Consider the following 19080-nt stretch of genomic DNA (forward strand, 5'->3'; position numbering starts at 1 on the left):
ATTAAGGCAGCATGTTTCCCTTTGGGATCCACCGTAGCCTGCAGAGCTCCCCCAGTCAGGCCAGCTCAGCACCTTCCCTCTCAGCCCCACTCCCCCAGTGAGCCAAACCTCCTGCAGGTGGGGTGACAGACCTGTGCTCTATAATGGCCTACAGAGGGCTAAATGATGGAAGTCAGGAGGGCCAGAGCACATTTATGATGTTAGGTCTAGCTGGTGAGACAGAGCCATGGCTTGGCTTAAGGCTCAAAGCAGCTGTTTGTCTCCAGGACACTGAATGTTGTAAGGGGTTGGCAAAAACTGACAGGGAATGTTGGTGTCTAGGGAGCAGATGCTATTACCTTGGAGAACAGAGACAAAATCCCAAAGGAGTGAGAAGAGAAATAGGAGAGCAGACCTCAGGCTGCTGGAAATTAATTAGTAAGCTCCCCTGGGGATCTGCTTTTGGAAGTATTGGGGACCATCAGTGCTGGTCACTTTTTAAGTGCCTTCTTTTAGGAGAATAGGAGCAGGCAATGCTAAAGTGTTGAAGTTAAGCAGGTGGGGCAGGAGGACAACTTGGCTGAGCAGAGATCTTCTGGAGCTTAGGCAGAAAAGGAAAGTGTACCGCCACTGCAAGCAAGACTGGGTGATGCAGGATGCTGTTCCCCATCGTAGGGGGAAAATTCGTGGGGCCAAAGCTCAATTAGAGTTGAAGCTGGCCAGGGCTGTGAGGGACAATAAAGAAGGCTTTAAGTATCTTAACAGCAAAAAGAGACAACGTTTATCCATCCCTTGATGAGGCTGGCCACCTCACAGACAGAGACATAGATAAAATGAGACATTTAATGCCTTATTCACCTCTGCCTTCAACACTGATGACGGTCTCTGGGGGTTAGTCCTGGGTTAGAGGGCTGTGGCTGCAGGAACAGCCAGCAGAACTCACATGAGAGCAGAGAAGGGAACAAAGGCCTGAGAGCAGTCCTGCGACTGCCAGCCCTGCAGAGACAGAGGTGAGGCATTGCCAGGCTGGCATGCAAAACAGGAGGCTGACAGCCCAGGAGCACTGCCGGAAAAGCAAATAGAAAAGAAAGTGAACGCATGGAAAGAGTCCCAGGGAGCCAGTGGCAGGGTGGAAGTCCCCAGCATCCAAACCACACCTGGAAGAGACAGCAAGAAGGCAGAGTGATGGCAGAGAAACCTCTGCTGAGAGCCAGGCAGCTCTGGGCCAGGTGTTTCCCAAACCCAGGGAGCTAACACCCAGGGAGGAGACCTGCACAGGCTCTGAAGGGGGACACACTCATAGCACTTGTGGAAAATTCCAGCCCTACTTAATCTCCTGGGGCTCCTGTAAGATCGTGACACAGAGAAAGGTACCAAACAGGAAAGAATTAGAGGAAAATGCCTCTCCTCTGGCAGCCACTATGGCTGTGCCAGGAATTAGCAGCAGCTGTGGAGCAGCCAGCCCTGCCTCCCCTCCTCCGGCCGCCTCTATAAACACCCAGAGCTTACTCAGAAGATTAGAAGGGAACGGGGCAAAAGACAACAGAGTCTCTTTTGTAATGAGGAAGGATTATGGCATCAAGTGACCGGCTGCAGCTCCCAAGTGGGTTTCAGGCTCCTTAGCACACCGTGTCTGCCAGGTTCAATCCCCCCACGAGCCGAGAGGAGGTGGGTTGTGGCGCTGGCCACAAAGGACCCAGCAAGGACACGTGCAGGACCAAACCTTCACCATCTCCGGTGCAGCCCAGGAGCCCATGACTGTGAGTACCAAGTCCTCACAGGAGCAGGTAGATTCCTCCAAAGATTAGCCAGTCGATCTGTCTGTCTTGTGAACTCATCACTGCTCTCACTCTATCTGTCCTCTGTGTCTGTTCTCTGCATCTGCAGGTGGCGTTTGGGTCTGTTTCCAGTGTTACACAGTGGTAACACACCTTATACAGGCAAATCTGGCTTGCTACTGTGAGATCTTGATCATTGTGGATTCCCGTTGTCTAATTAGTGTCAGCTGATCCTAAGGTGCAACCCCTAGATCGGACGGATCAGCCAGGGTAATGTGGGAGCAGGCACAGGGGTGGCAGTGCCACGCTCTCCCCATGACCCTATGGGTGGCATTGGGTTGTGTGGGATCTGCACAGGGACAGCTCCTCGTCCCCAAACTGACCGCTTTGCCACTGCCGGTGCTGCGGCAAGCTGCCTCATGCCACAAATCTCAACCCCAATCAGTGCCATGAGCATGCCAGCTGCCAAGTGACAACTGGGGACATCCCACATAGACCAGCCGGCAGGCAGGGAGCTGCCTTAACCACGCAGAGCTGAGGGCAAAATCACTAGGAAAAGCCCCATATCCCGTGCCCGAGCAAGACTGCACAGAGGTGCTGTCCATTATTTACACGGACACGAGCTGAAGTTTCCCATGTTTGGTAAAAAGCGGCTCCGTGTCTGGGTTACGCAATGAGGAGTCTCCCTCAGTGCTTCCAAGCCCCAAAGCACAGAGCCAGCAGCCTGCTTCCTGCAAGCGGCCCCCTGCAAATTTATGGGTGCTCCCATGCATTTCTCATCTGCATAGCCCGTGAGCATATAGGGTCTAGGGCGCTTAAAAACCACTCTTCTCAGTTCTGTGCACTGGCCAAAAAAACACATGGAAAGGGCACAAATGCACACGAGTCTCTAGTTAAAGGTGCATCTGTGCAGCTCTCAACAGGGCAAGTGCCAGCTCTGTCCCTCCAGCATTGTCTGTAAGGGGACTCAGGCAGAGTTGGGACAGGGAAACACAAAGGGGGGTGCAGCACCAAGAAGCCAAATTCAGAACAAAGCCTGCTGTTTGTTGAACCAGCCAACAGATTCTGCAGTTTCTCTTCGCAGCGCCAGCTCACTGGGAGCTGAGTTTTCTCCACCTAACTGTAGGTCTTTCACTGAGGTGCTTAGATAAGGAAGATGGACACAAACTCACCTCTGCAGAAAATTAAGGTCTGAATCATCCCTGGAAGCACTTCTTTGTCTCCGTCACTGAGGCAAGAGCCCAAGACCTTGATATTAACATCAGTGTCACTGCAATGTCCATGTAACACCTGGCAATGTGTTTTGGCTTAGAAATTCCAACACTTTTCACATTGGATAATTATTTGTGAAACGATCTATGCTTGCCTGGCATGGATTACACTGGCTTGTGTTTTTACAGCTTCAGGTTTACATGAGTCTGATAATTAATTGATGATTAGTAATTATCTATTAGGGCTAGACAAGAAGTGTAGCGGGGATGCTGCATGATTGGGAAGCATTTCATGAGCCTGAATGCCTTCTTTCTTTCAGCATGATTTATTGTGCAATGTATGGTTGAAGGAATGGGGAGGAAAAGTTGCTGGAATTTGAGCTCTGCGAGCCTGGCCAAACTCCAAACCCCATGCCTCGGGTCTCTAACAGGGAAAGCTCTTCTGCCTGCAGGATCGGGACCAGCACAGGCCAGATATGCCCCCCAGCCCAAATTTCAAGACAGCAAGATTTGTTGGACTAGTGCTACAAAACCTGTGAAATCTCCAGAAGTACCTTCATCTGGATCAGCACCAAGAAATCTCCTCATAAACTTCTTCATGGTTTCCTACCTTAATGCATTCATCTGACCTGTCTTTTGGTCTCTCTCTCATTCTTCCTTCCTTCAGTCTCATTTGCCTGCTGGGACACTTGATGTTTCTCTGCCTCCTGCCCCTGTTCAGGCTTGCTGGCAGCTTCAGCATCTGCCCATTTTGTGTCTCTGCCAGGATCTGTGATGACAGTGACATACACCAACCGTGTGGCCGATGCCCGCCTAGGCACCTTCTCCCAGCTCCTGCTCCAGTGGAAAGGCAGTATCTACAAGCTCCTCTACTCCGAGTTCCTGATTTTCATCTCCCTCTACTTCGCCATCAGTCTTGTCTACAGGTGGGCACCCTTGCAGCAACACTGACACAACCCCTCGCTCTCAGCCTGTCCCAGAGCAGCACAGGACTGGGACAGAGGTCCTGGTAAAAGGGAACTGGCCAGACACCTGCCAGCCTCTGTTCAGAGGAGGAAAGGAAAGTTCCTTCCTCACTGCGCCAGTACGGCTTAGCAGCTGACAGATTTCCTTTTTCTGGCCTGGAGAGGAACAGTTCCTCTTTCTGGGGATGAAGATTTGCATTCGGTGACTACCTGAGAAGAATGGTATGTAGACACCAAGGCTGAACCAGCACTGGAAGCATCAGTAATAGCAGGAAGCGTTAGGAGAGAACTCCCCTCATGTACACAGCTAGCAACACTGGGGCTACGCTCCTGAGAGCAGGCATCAGCCCTGGGGCTGCAGACCTGTGATAAGGCAACCGTACTCTGTGGCTGGTCTGGTTTTAGTGAGGAAAGCCAGGGACCTCCCCTAGCTGGGTCAACGTGCACAGATACAGCACGGAGGGAGGAAAGCAGCTCTAAGAAAGAGGCAGGAACCCATGTCAAAACAGCCACTGCTGGCAGGAGCAGAGCTGGGGATGATGTCTTGCAAGGTGTTAAATGAATTGTCGTGCACATCCAAGCACTGTGGCAGCCCCCTGATACCTGCTAGCACTCTGCTGGATTAAAAACATAGATGTCCCTGATCAGACTGCACCATTTACTGCACAATTTCTGTCCATGGCCACTTCTGGCTCTTTTGGACGTGCCAGCAGGGTGTTTTGGGTGGGCCCTTCCTGGGGCAGGCGGGCTGATGTCCTGGGCTGCTCACCCACATCATCTTCAGGCTCACAGAGCGACCGTGTTGTGGCTGCACATCCTCGCCTTCCCCTGCCATATTCCTATCCCAGCAGGCCTGGGTCTCTCACGTGAGGCTGATTCTCTCCCTTTTAGGCTGATCCTCAGTGAAAGCCAAAGGCTGATGTTTGAGAAGCTGGCGCTCTACTGCAACAGCTATGCTGAGCTAATCCCCGTGTCCTTCGTGCTGGGTAAGGAGCCCTGACTGTGAGCATGCAGGGAGGGAACGGGGCAGCATTTATCTCCCTGCTTTGTCATAGCTCTGTGGGTAGGCAGGATTCACTGAGCAGTTAGTTCCCTCACCCTGCCTTTGTAACAGGCAGAAAGCATCATTTCATGCCTTGCCAGGCGTGCCTTCACTCATACCCATGCGAGCAGCCACACAAGAGCACGCACACCTCCTGCTCCTTTAGGGTGGCTAACGTGGTCGGCTCCCCTCTAGGTTTCTACGTGGCCCTGGTGGTGTCCCGCTGGTGGGCTCAGTACGAGAGCATCCCCTGGCCCGACCGCATCATGAACCTGGTCTCCTGCAACGTGGATGGGGAGGACGAGTACGGGCGGCTCCTGCGCCGCACGCTGATGCGCTACAGCAACCTGTGCAGCGTGCTCATCCTGCGCTCCGTCAGCACCGCCGTCTACAAGCGCTTCCCCAGCATGGAGCACGTTGTGAGGGCAGGTCAGTGCTGGCACAGCCTCCTGCACGGCTCCAGCCCCAGGCAGGCAGCACCTTGCTGCTGGGTTTGGGGCCAGGAGCTCTGTAAATGACCCCTTGACCTCTACGTTGGAGCACGGAAAGTGCTGCAATGTGCTCTGGTGTGAGTCCTCAGCATCTGCTTGTGCACAAGGCCTGCCCCTCTGCAATAACTGTTTATGTTTCCCTATTTCACACCATGCTTGTTCCTACTTGTGGCTGCAATGCCTATTTGAAACATGAAGCATCTCCACTCACTTTTTTTTAACGTGAGGGGAGTGGAACCAGCAGGTGTGTGAATGCAGATATGCTGCAGGTCGCAGGGCATCCCTGGCTGATCAGATTGCTGTAACTGTGCTGCAGCGACTTTCCTAGCAGCTGCTCTGCAGTAAATGACCCTGTGCACAGGCTTACAGCAGATCCTGAGCAGACCCCTGCCAGGTTTTAAGTTGGGGGATGCTCTCAGACATATGGTCTGATTTTTGGGTGGTCCTGTGCAGAGCCAGGAGTTGGACTCAGAAGGGACCCACAGGGATCATCAACTCGGGATTTTCTATGATTCTATGAAATAAATCCCGCTTCTTACCCCTCTGTAGACCAAAGTTTTAACAAGACTTCTTGTCCTTTTATGTCCCCCCAAAAAGTTAATGCCCAAGTCCTTCCTGGGATTATAAGGAGAGCTAAGGTGACTCCCAGAGATTTAGATGTTTTTATTTCCTACCAGATCAACTCCTTTCTGCTTTCTACAGACATTCCTCTCCCATCTACTCTTGTCCACCCAGGTCTCATGACCCCAGAAGAGCACAAGAAGTTCGAGAGTTTGAATTCCCCCCACAACAAATTTTGGATCCCTTGCGTGTGGTTCTCCAACCTCGCAGTGAAGGCAAGGAATGAGGGGAGGATCCGTGACAGCGTGCTGCTCCAGGGCATCCTGAACGTGAGTGACAGAGCCAGCAGGCAACTGCCTAAGATCCCTACCCTGTCCTCTGGGAGGAACTACGGGGATTTTCAGAGGTCAGGCAAGGAATACTGAAGTAGGATGTGCAGACAGTGATCCAGGCCTGTCCCTAGGGATATTGCATTAATTTTGATAGGAAATACCATCATTTCTGCTCTCCAGCTTGTGACAGGACAGAGCTTTTCATGGCCTGGTCACAGGTTAGCAATAGCACACACAAGAGGCAAGAGGAACACGGAACCGACACCTTTCTCAAAATTGGAATGGGGAGGAGCCATATGGCTCACATCTAGGTGTAGCAATGGCACAAGGAAGCAGAACACGTATCTGGAAGGGACCATCAGAAGTCAAAAGCACCTTTAACAACCACTGTCCCTGGGGAGAACTTCACTATCGACAACCCTTGTGTCCTGGGAAGCAGGCTGTGCTCCACAGGCAGGACATGGCAGTGATTCTGCAGAGCTGCAGATTAAAAGAGGCTCTAGAGCAGCTCATCCTCCCTGGTATTCATGTGCAGAGAACTGCATTGCCTCTGCTGCCTGGAGTGAGATTCATCCCTCTGGGCTATATTTACCTAAAGTCACTGTATAATCAAGAGAGAGGTGGATACTTCTAAGATATTATTTGCCTAACCTGCTGCGCTGCTCGCTTTTTGAAGAGAGAAACTCTGCTGTGACGTGAGCTAGGAAGGGACCCTGGTCTCTGACAGGGACATCCAGGCAGCTTGCCCTTCAGGGCTTCTGGGGACAGGCAGGACACCAGTGGAGCAGGAGTCCCAGCTGAATCTCACCTAGCAGGGGAGGTGTGAGCATGAGGGGCTGGGCTGGAGAAGGCCAGGAAAGGACACACAAAGTCGGTACCAACAGCACATTCCCTTTCCCCACTGCAGGAACTCAACACCCTGCGCAGCCAGTGCGGGCGGCTCTACGGCTACGACTGGATCAGCATCCCCCTGGTCTACACTCAGGTGAGAAGAGATCCCCCCACAGCTGTGCATGCCACAAGGGAACCCCCACTGGCACCCACCCATACCCATCCTACAAAAGGACCATGCTGGTGCTCCGTTTGCCTGTACCCCTCGCCCACACCCACACATGTAGCCTGTGCTGGCTCTCCTGCATGCAAAACCCAGCAGCACGCACTCAGCCCAGCCTCACTTCTGTAATTCAGGCACAGCCACCTCAACAGAAACACACATACACCCAGGGTAATTATTTACCCCGCTGTGCTCCACGTGGGTGCTCAGCAAATCCAGATATGTGCGGATCCAGCACTGCAGAGCTGAGAGCTGCCTGCCAGCAAGCCTGCTCCAGCACACAAGGCAGCTGTGATGCACTCACGCCATGTGCATGAAAGAGAGTTTTGTGCATGTGCTCAGCTGCTTGAGTTCTCTCAACACAACTCTAGACAGAAGCTTTAGCACCAACTTGCTCCTTTACCTCATACATAACAGGTAACACTCAGGTAACACTAATGCACCCCACCATGAAAAGGGAGCTGCTTCCACTCACACAGTGCTGGAGGTTAATGAGGAACACATCAGGAAACCACATTCCTGCACAGACCCAATGCCCTGCAAACTAGGAGCAAAAGTAACACCATAACATGTTGCATCAGCTTCCCAAATTTACTTTTGAGGCAGAATACTTTGCTGTTGTGGCCCCGGCACAGTGCTGCAGCCCCCCACCAGGAAGCCCATAGGAAGAAGAGCTCAGCTCCACCAAAGCCTTACCCCAATTGCAGCAAGGAGAGTCTCAGCTACTGAGATGATCAGGAAGAAGTGACAGAGCCACATCAGGCTGTAGAAAAACCTGGGCCCAAACCGGCAGCTCCTCCAGCAGCAGCATTCAGGTTTTGAAGTTGTGAGCAGGGTTTGCCAGTTAGTCTGGGCAGGGTCTTTGTCCTCTCTGCAGTGCACAACCCGTTTCTCTACAGGTGCACATCCAGCCTGTAAAATCCATCATTACAGGTAACCTACCCACCACAAAACAGCCCCATGCTGCTCACTGCAGGGCCAGCTTAAATCTTGTGGTGCTGGGTGTTTGTTTTGACCCCACCCTGATTGCTGGATGGCATTGAGCCTCAGCTGCTAGTAATTTGCAAAGGGGAACTTTCCAGTCCCATGATTACTCATTGTAGCCTGGAAAGCTGGGCAAGCAAACAGGCAAATGTAAAAATATCCACCATTAGGACCAAAAAGGAGTCAGTCCAGAGCTGGCAGCAATGCTCAGAGTTCCCCTCACAAATTTAACAGAGGCCTGCCAGCATGGACCAAGCCATGAGGGGCTCAAGAGAAAAACCAGGAGAGGGGAACACACCTTAAATTATCAGCAGACCAACCATGCAGCCATGTGTCAGCTCTTTAAGCTCCTTCCACCCAGGATGTCAAGTACCACCTTCTCTCTGTGTTGCCTACATGTATGGGATTCCAGGGACAGCGTGGATTTTCCGTTCCATGCAACGTACAAAACAGATGAAGGGCAAAGGGCATAATTAAAGCTTTCTGCAGCAGAAATGCATCTTCCTGGGAAAAAAAAAAATAAAAAATAAATTAAAAAGCAGAGGGAGAAGCACACAGTAACTGAATACCTGGCTTTCAAAAGGCTACTGAGCCAGCACATCTACAGCAGCTTGCTCCTGTTTGGGGTGGAAGTAGGAGAGGGCTGCTGAGAAAGCAAGCTGGGAACTCAAGCTCCTCTGCTGTGTCCCTTGGCACCTTTCCCAGGTGGTGACCGTGGCTGTTTACAGCTTCTTCCTGGCCTGTCTGATCGGGCGGCAGTTCCTGGATCCGGAAAAAGCATATCCTGGCCACGAGCTAGATCTCTTCGTGCCAGTCTTTACATTTCTGCAGTTCTTCTTCTACGCTGGCTGGCTAAAGGTAAGTCCAAGAAAATATGCCTGGAGCTAAAACCTGACCCACGCATGGGTTTTTCCCTGGTTTGTGCCACCATGGGCTGAGCTGTGGGCAACGTGCCAGGTGCTGGGACCCAACAGGGACTGAGGGCACTGCCAAGATCTTCAGTTTCTGAGCACCTCATCCTGAAGAACAACGCCACCTCTGCTACGTTTGGGGGAAAAGAGAGGCAGGGGGCTGTGCTTTACCTGCAGTGTTGTACGTGGTCTACAGAGAGCACAGGGCAGTTCCTGTGTGCACCAATGCCTCTTAATAACTGGAAAGGTTCTGGTTTTAACCCACCTCTTTCTGGGAGAAACAGCATTGCTCCAAATCCAGGGCACGTCACCCTTGAGGGTAGTTCTGGATTCAGCCCCACGGGCCTTCCTCCTGCAGGGAAAAGGGTGGGCACGACCTTGATCCTTGCTGTGTGCTCTCCACATGCAGGTGGCCGAACAGCTCATCAACCCTTTTGGGGAGGATGATGATGACTTTGAGACCAACTGGCTCATCGACAGGAACCTGCAGGTACGGTGAAGGCAGGAGCCTCCTGGCCCCAGCAGCACAGTCGTGATCTGCAGCACTTCTGCCTGCAGGCTTCGGTGGCTGCATATTAGGAAGGGGCTCAGGATCTCCAAAGAGAGATGGCTAGAAAAGCAGGAGAGCATAAGGTACACACCAAGCAACACAGGGCTTTTGGCACATATTTGTACCCAGAGACCAGCAGCAGTTCCACCTGGCCCCCTCAGCCCATATTTTGGCACACATGACAGATCCAGACTTGTTTCAGACCCTCACTGCCTTTCAATGACAAACCATTCCTGCCTCTTCCTAGCTTTTCCCACCCTATGTCTGTACCTCCTCTGGTTTCTTCCAAGCAGTAACTCTCCACCTTCAGTTCTACAGTAAGCTTCATTGTTCTAGTGAGCGTATTGCTTTCATGTTTCCTTCAGCATCACTTTCCTTTTAATTACTGAAAACTCTCCATGTGTAAAATAACAAAAAACAAGGCAAAACTAGCCACTCATCTCACCCCTGGGCTACATTGCTTCCCCCTGTGTTATTTGTCCTCTGACAATAGGCACCTGCAGCACCACTCCCTGACACTGCTGCTGTCCCCGCAGGTGTCCCTGATGGCAGTGGACGAGATGCATCAGGATTTGCCCATCCTGGAGAAGGACCTATACTGGAACGAGCCTGACCCCCAGCCGCCTTACACTGCAGCCACCGCGGAGTACAAGCGCCCCTCATTCCTTGGCTCTACTTTTGATATCAGGTGGGTGCAGCTACAGGGTGCCAGAGCAGGCCACGTTTACACCTCAGGTCAGGTGTTGTGCTTAAGGAGTAAGAGAGCAATAACATCTTTCATGGTCTGTGAAATCCTGCTCCAATGTATTTCAGGCTGATCCAAAGATGCAGCCCATACCTTTCTTGGCAAAGGATGCTTCTGACCTCTTGCTGCCCTCCTGTGCTATGAGCACCCCAATTTTGGGGGACTAACACATAATTAATGGTAACACGGGAGGAGAGGCTTGCCACAGGCAGCAACATTCCCATGCTGCCAACCTCCCCACCAAAACCACCGTGTGGTGGCCGCGTTACAGCCCGTCCTGCCTTTCCCCAGCATGCAGAAAGAAGAGATGGAGTTCCAGCCCCTGGAGCAAATCAAAGAGAACGAGGAGGCGAACCACTCCACGCCACTGCTGGGCCACCTGGGCCGTCTCCTCGGCGTGCAGTCACCCAGCTTCTCCAGGTCCTCCTCCCGGATGAACCTGCTGCGCCGGCGAGGGGAGCCCACCTCTCCCTTCTCCCACTACGCCTACCAAGACACGGGCAAGGCCGTCCCCTCCCTGAGGGGGGACACCAACCCTCAGGAGCAGTGGGACGGTGACGATGGAAAACTGAGGGAGTTTGATGCCTTCATGTCCACCCCGTTTTACGAGAGACCAGGCTTCTACAGCGCGCCGCAGACGCCGATCAGCTCCATCCCCATGATCTTCCCTTCCCGGCGCCAGGGCCGCAAGAAGCCCCCCGCACTCTCCAGCATCGCTGCCTGCTCCAATTCCCTCAGGGACGTCATCGCCAACTCCTCGCCTTCCCGGACGAGCGATATGTACAAAAGCCAGAGCTCCCTCGGCTCGGGTACCAAGGAAACCTTTATTTGGCCGACGGAAAGGAACAAAGGTCCTGACACGCTGGTTGCAATGGTGGAAGAAAAAAACAACTCTAACTGTAGGGGCAGAGAAGCTGCCACCACGGGGAGTCCAGAAGCTCTGTCTGCAGCATCGGACAGCCCTAAATTCCCCCTCCTGGCAGAGTCCCCCAACCACGACAAGCAGGGCAACTTCAAAAGCCTGAAGAGCTCAAAAGGCTCCCAGCCACCCTGGCTGACTCTGGAGAACACAACAGCCGCCCCCGGTCCTGAGCAGCTGAGCACCCTGCATCCCCCTGGCACCAAAGCGCCCACCAGCAGCCCCCCTCCCTGCTTCTCCTTCACTCCTGTAACATCTCCAGTGCTGGAGAGATCCCCCATGGGGAACATGGTCCCTGACAGCCTGAGTTCAGAAGACACAAGCAGTGCGCCAGACCCGTATCCGTCAGAGGTTTCCGGGACAAGAGATTCAGGAAGCAGAAGCACTAATAGTCCCCCAACGAGAGAGACGAGACGAGTGGAGAGCCCGTCCCCAAATGATTCTGGCATCTCCCTAGGTGACGGTGACTACGTGGGGCTGATGGAGGTGATCATGGAGACTAGTGAAAGCACATGCGATGATCTGATGGATCAGTACAGCTAGAGGAGCCCAAAAAACACAGGTCTGTTAAAATACCTGCCAGCCGAGTGATATTGCAGTATCTTCACACCTGGCCCAACAGAAGAGCAGTGCAGCCTAACCCCAAGCTGCTGGAGCATCCACTGAGAGCCCAGCCCAGGTGACTCCCCACTACAGCCCTCAGGTACCACAGCAGGCACATGATCTCAGTGTTGCAACAAGAAAAAAGTGAGGAAAAAACCCTACACTTCAGTAAAACAAGAGACTTCTGGTGTTAGGCATTACAGACACCTAAACTGCAGAACCATAGCTGAGCTGACAGCACCCTGACAACCCTGGAATTCAGGCGTAGCCCAAAGCAGAAGAGGAATACAGCCAGTAACGCCTCCTCTCAGCAAGAATTAGAACCTTAAGTTTACATTATTTGCCACAAAGCCCACTACAGGTCTCATGCAGGACTTGCACTGCTGATGGATACTCCAGGGAAAGAAAGGGACTGAGCTACAGCATTCGTGGTACAGACCCACGGTGCCTCAAAGCCTTACCTAGCTGGTACTCCCCAGTACTGGGAAAGCAGTGGGAATCCTCCCTGAAAGCAATAATAAAAAAGCAAGGCTGAAGTCCAGGACCACTTGTTTTCTCATTTCAATTTCTGTGCAATAATAGAAATTCAAAAGCAAAGCACTGAGGTGTTCCTCTTTTCACAGCTTCAGGAACAGCTGCAGATCTCGCCGCACCACAGGGAACAGAACAAATTCAGCCCACCTCACATACTCCCCCCTCTGCCTTTTGGAGGCTTGTTTGGCCTCAGCAGCTGTCACCACCACCCCCAACAAATTCCCAACATTGTCGTTTGAGGTAGTTCCTGCTTGACTGTTTCGGTCTGGTTTAGAGCACACAGCTCTGTACTCACAGAGAGATTTCTTCATGGACAAGTGCAGTCCACTGTCAGGCAGGCATGATGCTCCGTGAGGCATTAATCCCACCCTTCAGCAACTCAGGAAGCCCAGAGATACTAAAACCTCCCTTTCCTTGCATTACAGCACAAGTTGTAGTGGCAAAAGCATTTTAGAACAGCTTTAGTTCCTGAGCAATTCCTGCAGTGGATACTAATGGGTGGAAAAGAAAATGATTTATAAAAGTGTTAAGGAAGAGTAAGTGCAACCTGATCCCCCTTATGCATTTCTTCATGCCCAGCTTAGGATAAAAACTCTCCCAGTGGAGACTAGGGAGCACAACCCTTTCCTTCCAAGAAGGACAGAAAAGAACCACTTTGAACCAAGTCACTTTATTGGATGGAAGGCGATACACAAAACACAAGAGAAAAGAAGGCTGATATTTGGTACAGAGTAAGAGAACTGTTTATCTAGATAGCTGAAGATGCATGCACTGCTGGACAGTAAAGTAGGAATCTTCCTGAAACCCACAGGGTGGTGTTCGTGGCAAGACTTCAGCTCTCATTGTCACTGTGCCCAAGGGTGTGCTTGTCAAAGAGGTACTCTGCCATGCCATACTTGGGTGCCCCCATCTTCCGCAGGTTGGTGACATGGTCGCCCAGCTCCTTGATGGCCTTCACCTGCTCATCCAGGTAGTGAGTTTCGATGAAGTCACACAGCTAAAATGGAGATTAAAAAAGGTTTAGGTCTGCACATTGCTCAGCCTGCTGAAACAGGATCTGAAATCATTCTAACTCTGCCCAGTGAAAGATGATACACAGGGACAACTTTCAAGCTGCAGAAGCTATCTGAGAAGCAGCCTTTGATCTTGTTCTTGCATTGCTGAGGCAAAACTGGAGTGAAGCACGCCTATCCAGGCACACTTGCTCCAGGAACCTGCATTACAGTATCATCATGCTCAGGAAACATCCCCTTGTAGACCACAAGAAAGTTCCTGAACACATTTAGAGACTTGCATAGCCCTTCATGGTAATTATTAACACCTGTCTTGTCCAGCATGTTACTCATTTTAGAAAAGCTTTAGCTTGCAGTCATATTCAGAAGTACTCTGAAAACACAGGTTTATTTACAGCAGGGAACTGCTTAATACACTTCTCTGCGAAGCATTGCCCACATGCCTTCTGTTCCGCAGAACAGCATCAGAAGGGGTTGAACACAGCCATACACCCACTGCTCTGTAAGCACAGCTGTAACCACCCTACACAACATAACTCGTCCTCTGCAAAAAGAACTAAGCACAATACCCTACTAAATGGCTACAGTAGGTGCTGACACCTGTGCCCTTCCCTCTGGGAGGGCTGCACAGCTTGTCCATCCCTTTTTCACCAGCAGGTACCCCCAATTCACCACCCAGCACTCCCTGTACAGCTACTGGCTCAGCTTCAGTGCCCACTTACGTGTGGGTCGTTCTTTTCAGTTGCCAATTTGTGCAGCTCCAACAGCGACTGGTTCACGTTCTTCTCCAGGTGCAGGGCACACTCCATTGCAGTCAGCCCGTTCTCCCAGTCATCACGATCTGGTTTCTAAGGGGGGAAAGCCCATGACCATATTTTAAGTAACCAGAGACCAATAGGGAGCAAAGCATTTCAGATCTGTCTCAGACTCTGCTTAGAAAAGCAATCATGCAGCTCTCCAGCAAGGGTCTTGAAGTTCTTTAAGCACAACCAAGTTTAGGCATTTTGATGTCTTGAAAAGCTTGACACAGTGCACAGTAAGTAGAACAATGCATGTTGGAAGTCACAGAACAGGGCCACCTGTTCCCAAGGTCCTCCTGATATTATGTTCAGTGAAATCTTGCAGGGTAAGGCTTAGAGCTGTTTTCTTCCTTCTCCCACCCTTGTAATCTAACAGCCTAAGCCCTTGCCTGTGTAAGCAGGTGCCCTGGTTTCAGCTGAGATAAGGTTTATTTACTCAGAGTGGCTGATATGGTGCCACACTTTGGATGTAGCAAAAACAGTGTTGATAACATACTGGTGTTTAACTGTTGCAGAGCAGTGCTTACATCAGCTCATGGACTTTCCAGCTTCTCACACTACCCTGCCAGCAAGGAGGCTGGTGGTGCACAAGGAGCTGGGAAAGGACAGAACCAGCTGATCCCAACTGGCCAGGGGGATATCCCATACCATGTGGCATCACACTGAACAACAGGAGTCAGCCAGGGAGAGACAACAACTCCTTGGGGACAAGCTGGGCATTAGTCTGTGAGTAGTAAGCAACTGCACTGTGCATCATTTGCTTTGTAGGTTGTTTTGTTTTTTTTTTTTTATTGTTTCACCTTTTCTGTCTAATCAAGTGTTGAAGCAGCTGCTGCTGCTCTTCTGTGAGACATCCCTGGGGAATTCCTTCCCTTCCAGCCTGAGGACAGGCCTCAAGACTAGCTCTGAATTAGACAGGACAACCCAAAGCACTAGTCCTCACCTTGATGTCCTGCAAGAAGATGCGGCCGCCTCGCTGGTTTTGCAGTTTCATCAGCTTCTCAGCATGCTCCCGTTCCTCGTGGGACTGGTGCAGGAAGTACTTGGCAAAGTTTTTCAGAGCCACATCATCCCGGTCAAAGTAGTAGGACTGAAAAGAATGCACATGCTCAGAAGCCTAATCCTCACTCCAGCAAGGCACATGAAGGAAAGCACATACTGTGACTGCAGACATGTCTGCTACCAGCCCTACTTCAAGGCAGCTGGAGTCCAAGCTAAGGCTAGCCAGCAAGGCACTATGGCAGAGCTCTTCCCTTCATAATGAGTTCAGTTTTCCCAGCCTGGATTATGTTTTAACCTGCATCCCAATCATTAACACAAATAAATGGTATTTGCAGTTCACTTCTAAACATACAAAAACCCCTGCCCCACTGTGTTTGCTCTCCTGCTGCCTTAAACACAGACTCTAAATGCTTCGCTGTAAACAAGAATGAGTTTTCCCTGTTCTTTGTTTACAATGGTCACAGGTCAAGGTTCTGACTTGTAACACTAGTTCAGGGGGCAAAGAACTTTAAGATAATTCTACAGTAAAGCTTTCATGCATGTTTCATCATGTTTACTTGGGAACAGATTAATAAATACGTTTTCTGTTTCTGAAAAGTCTTTTGTATCACTTACTAAAGACAGAAGTTCAACTGAAGTGCATGTTCAACAAAAAATGCAAAGTCATCTCTTGAAAAACTGAATGTGTAACAGCTGTTAGAAGTCACAGCTTATTTGGACTCTGGTCCTAAGCAGAATTCAATAGAAAGCTTTGTATTAACTACCAGTTATTTCCAAGATGAGGTGGCACGGAATTCTCTGCTCTTTAACCAGCAGTTTGGAGGTTCCAGGCAAGACAATGGTGCTTGTGTGTCACTACTATGGCCAACAGTTACATTTGGCTTGCAGCTTAAGTTCAACCCTCCGTAGTAACCCAGAAAGAAGCTTTAACTGTACACTTAGATGCCCCAACATACTATGGTGTCACTACAAAGTCTCAAGTTACCTGCAGATCTAAGTCACCCGGATTGCTGCAGAGGTCAGAGCCGTGCCCATAGCGACTTACTGAACTCAGCTATGGCTAAAATTGGTGTCTCTTGCCAAGCGCAAGAGGCACAGGGCCAAGAAACCCCTGGATTCCTAATTCACTTGAGAACTACGAAGAACCGTGCCTGCGAGAGGAGAACGCCCGTGGGAGAGGTGCCAATCACCTCGTTAGGCAATCCCAGCCAGCCAGCCCTGCCCCAAGGGCAGAGGCGCTCGGAGGCTGCTGCTGAGCCGCGCTGATAACGAGGCCGCCCGGGGCAGGGAACAAAGAGCAGTTAGCATGCAACCGGCACCCACCCGAGATAAGCACCTCACCTACGGAAAATAAGTATAAATAAGGGGCCATCCCCGTCCCCGGGCGGAGCGAGCAGGCTGCGAGGGGCTCGGGCACCCTCCCTGCCCCCTTCCTTCAGGGAAAAGCCTCCCCCGAGGGAGGAGGGCTTCCTCCCTGCAGCTCGACCTCGCACAGCCCTCGGGGAGGAGGAGGAAGAGGAGGAGGCCATGCCGGGAAGGCCCGCCTCCCCCCGAGGCTGGCCTGCTCAGGGAGGCCAAACCACAACACCACCAGGGCCTGGACACCCCCCCCCAGCAGCCCCCCCCCCACTCACCATGCTGAGGTACACGTAGGACGCGTAGAGCTCCAGGTTGATCTGGCGGTTGACGGCCGCCTCGCAGTCCTGGTGGTAGTTCTGGCGCACCTGGGAGAGAGGCGTAGCCATGGCGCTGGGATGGGAGATGGAGTCGGCGGTGTCGGCGTGCGGCTGGTGGTGGTGGTGAGGCGGCGGGCCCGAGCGCGGCCGGTTCCGTCCAAGCACTGTTGACGCAGGAACCCGCTTCGCTCTGCCTCGCCGACGCACTCTGGGCTGGCGCTGCTCGACGCCGCGCTTTTTATAGTGTTTCTGACGTCACCGCGCGCATGCGCGCCGGCGTGGCGGGAAACGGGGGGGCGAGGGGGCGGGGCCCGGCGGCGCTTCTGCTGGCCCAGCGTGACTCAGCACCTCCCCCGCGGCGCGTGACCCGTGGCCACGCCCCCTGACATGGCCACGCCCCCTCCTCCTCCATCTACCCCTCCCCTCGCTGCCCCCCCCCCGCCCCAGTGCTGGGCTCAGTGGGGTCGGTTTGGGGCTAAATCGCAGAATTCCTTATGGAAAAGACCCCAAAAATCATCATGTCCAACAGTCCCCTACCACCACTGTCACCCACTGAACCGTGTCCCCAAGCACCACGTCCAGCCTCTCCTTGAACACCCCCAGGAGGGTGACACCACCACCTCCCTGGGCAACCCGTCCCTATACCTAACCCTGCTCTTTAAGAAGAAATGTGCCCTAATTCCCACCTTGGAGCAACCTGAGGCCATTCCCTCCAGTCCTGTTGCCAGCTATCTGCAAGAAGAGGCCAACCCCAGCTCCCCACACCTTCCCTTCAGGGAGCTGTAGAGAGTGGAAGGAGGCCCTGGGGGTAAAGGATGCCCCAGGGGTAAAGGATGCCCTGAGGATGAATGAAGCAGGTCCTGGGGATGAAGGATGCCCAGGGGTTGAAGGAGGCCCTGCCATGGATGAAGCAGGCCCTGCCATTCTGCCCCCACAGGAACACAGACATTTGTGCCTACGCCCCATAGCCCTGACAAAAAAACGCATTTGTTTGTCCCCAGAAAACAGCGTGCAGCTTTGTAACTTCGTCAGGAAGGGCTTGAGCTGCTTAGGACAGCGTCAGGAGGAAGAAATCTGTGCCATAGTGGATACTTTCTTCCCCCTTTTGTGTACTCTCCTGGAGCGGAACATCGAGTTCTAGCTCTGGCTTTCCGCACCAGCAAACATCGGTGACTCAGTGACGAGGCCCAGCAAGTTTTCAGACTTCCCCCTTTCGGGGACCAGGCCCAACTTCGGATAGATACTGCCACAGAAATGCAGTGAAGAAATGCAAGTAACCGTTAAGTGAGGGCTAAAATCCTGGGTTAATCTGGGGAGCCAACCCAAGGAGAAGGAGCACAGCTGAGGGGCACCAGCTTTCCCCAGAGCTGCTCCAAGATAGGGACAGGCACATGCAGCAATCGCTCCTGGTGTGTGTGTGTGACCCTGGGAAAGAAACTCCCCGTGTGTTAGCACAATTGCCCACTGATGACTAAAGGCAGCACAAACAAGAAAGACGGCGAGAAACCAAACATTTCCTGCCCTCTGATGTTCGATTTACTTGATGATGAGATTTAGGACAGGGGCCTCTAAGTGTTTCAAACATAATGCCAAATAATAAAGAGGTAATTGAGAAATCAAAGGTCAAACGGAACAAACTGAGCCTTCTGATATCGGGAGGGCTATTTCAGCTGCTTTTGTTACTACATTCATTCAGTTTGTGTGGTCGTTTATTTTTAATAAACATTGGCTTCTTTTACTTTCTGGTTTCTGATTTTTCAAGCAGATTGTGAGCACAACTTTGAAGGCTTAGAAACGGCCTATGAGATCATTCCTTAACATAAGGCTCCCAAAATCTTGGCTTTTGCTCAGGAAAACAATGTTGAAATTAGTCAGAAATATTGCAAGTGCTGGCACACGGATTACTGAGCCTGCAAACTCTGCTTAAGTT

At 51.9% G+C, this 19080-nt stretch overlaps 3 protein-coding genes across 3 annotated transcripts in view; 1 reads left to right on the plus strand and 2 right to left on the minus strand.

Moving 5' to 3' along the window:
• The window catches only part of RAB3IL1 (RAB3A interacting protein like 1), a 33074-nt gene extending 24695 nt beyond the window's left edge, over positions 1-8379 (minus strand). The window contains exon 1 of the mRNA XM_084521987.1: positions 8110-8379. The gene's annotated coding sequence lies outside the window, so the exon portion shown is untranslated. The remainder of the gene's footprint in view (positions 1-8109) is intronic.
• Positions 1515-13593, plus strand: BEST1 (bestrophin 1). Its single transcript, XM_084521982.1, has 10 exons — positions 1515-1739; positions 3735-3894; positions 4825-4919; positions 5171-5404; positions 6202-6356; positions 7267-7344; positions 9103-9255; positions 9718-9798; positions 10395-10546; positions 10895-13593. Exons 2-10 carry the CDS (start codon positions 3743-3745, stop codon positions 12063-12065), a joined length of 2271 nt encoding a protein of 756 aa, XP_084378108.1. The 5' UTR covers positions 1515-1739; positions 3735-3742; the 3' UTR covers positions 12066-13593.
• On the minus strand, positions 13314-17507 carry FTH1 (ferritin heavy chain 1). Its single transcript, XM_084521992.1, has 4 exons — positions 17109-17507; positions 15416-15562; positions 14395-14520; positions 13314-13656 (listed from the first exon to the last, which is right to left on the minus strand). The coding sequence occupies exons 1-4, from the start codon at positions 17217-17219 to the stop codon at positions 13492-13494; spliced, it is 549 nt and encodes a 182-aa protein (XP_084378118.1). The 5' UTR covers positions 17220-17507; the 3' UTR covers positions 13314-13491.
• Between the last annotated feature and the right edge of the window lie 1573 nt (positions 17508-19080).

The sequence above is a fragment of the Aythya ferina genome (assembly GCF_964211825.1).
Source record: "Aythya ferina genome assembly, chromosome: 5".
NCBI lineage: Eukaryota > Metazoa > Chordata > Aves > Anseriformes > Anatidae > Aythya > Aythya ferina.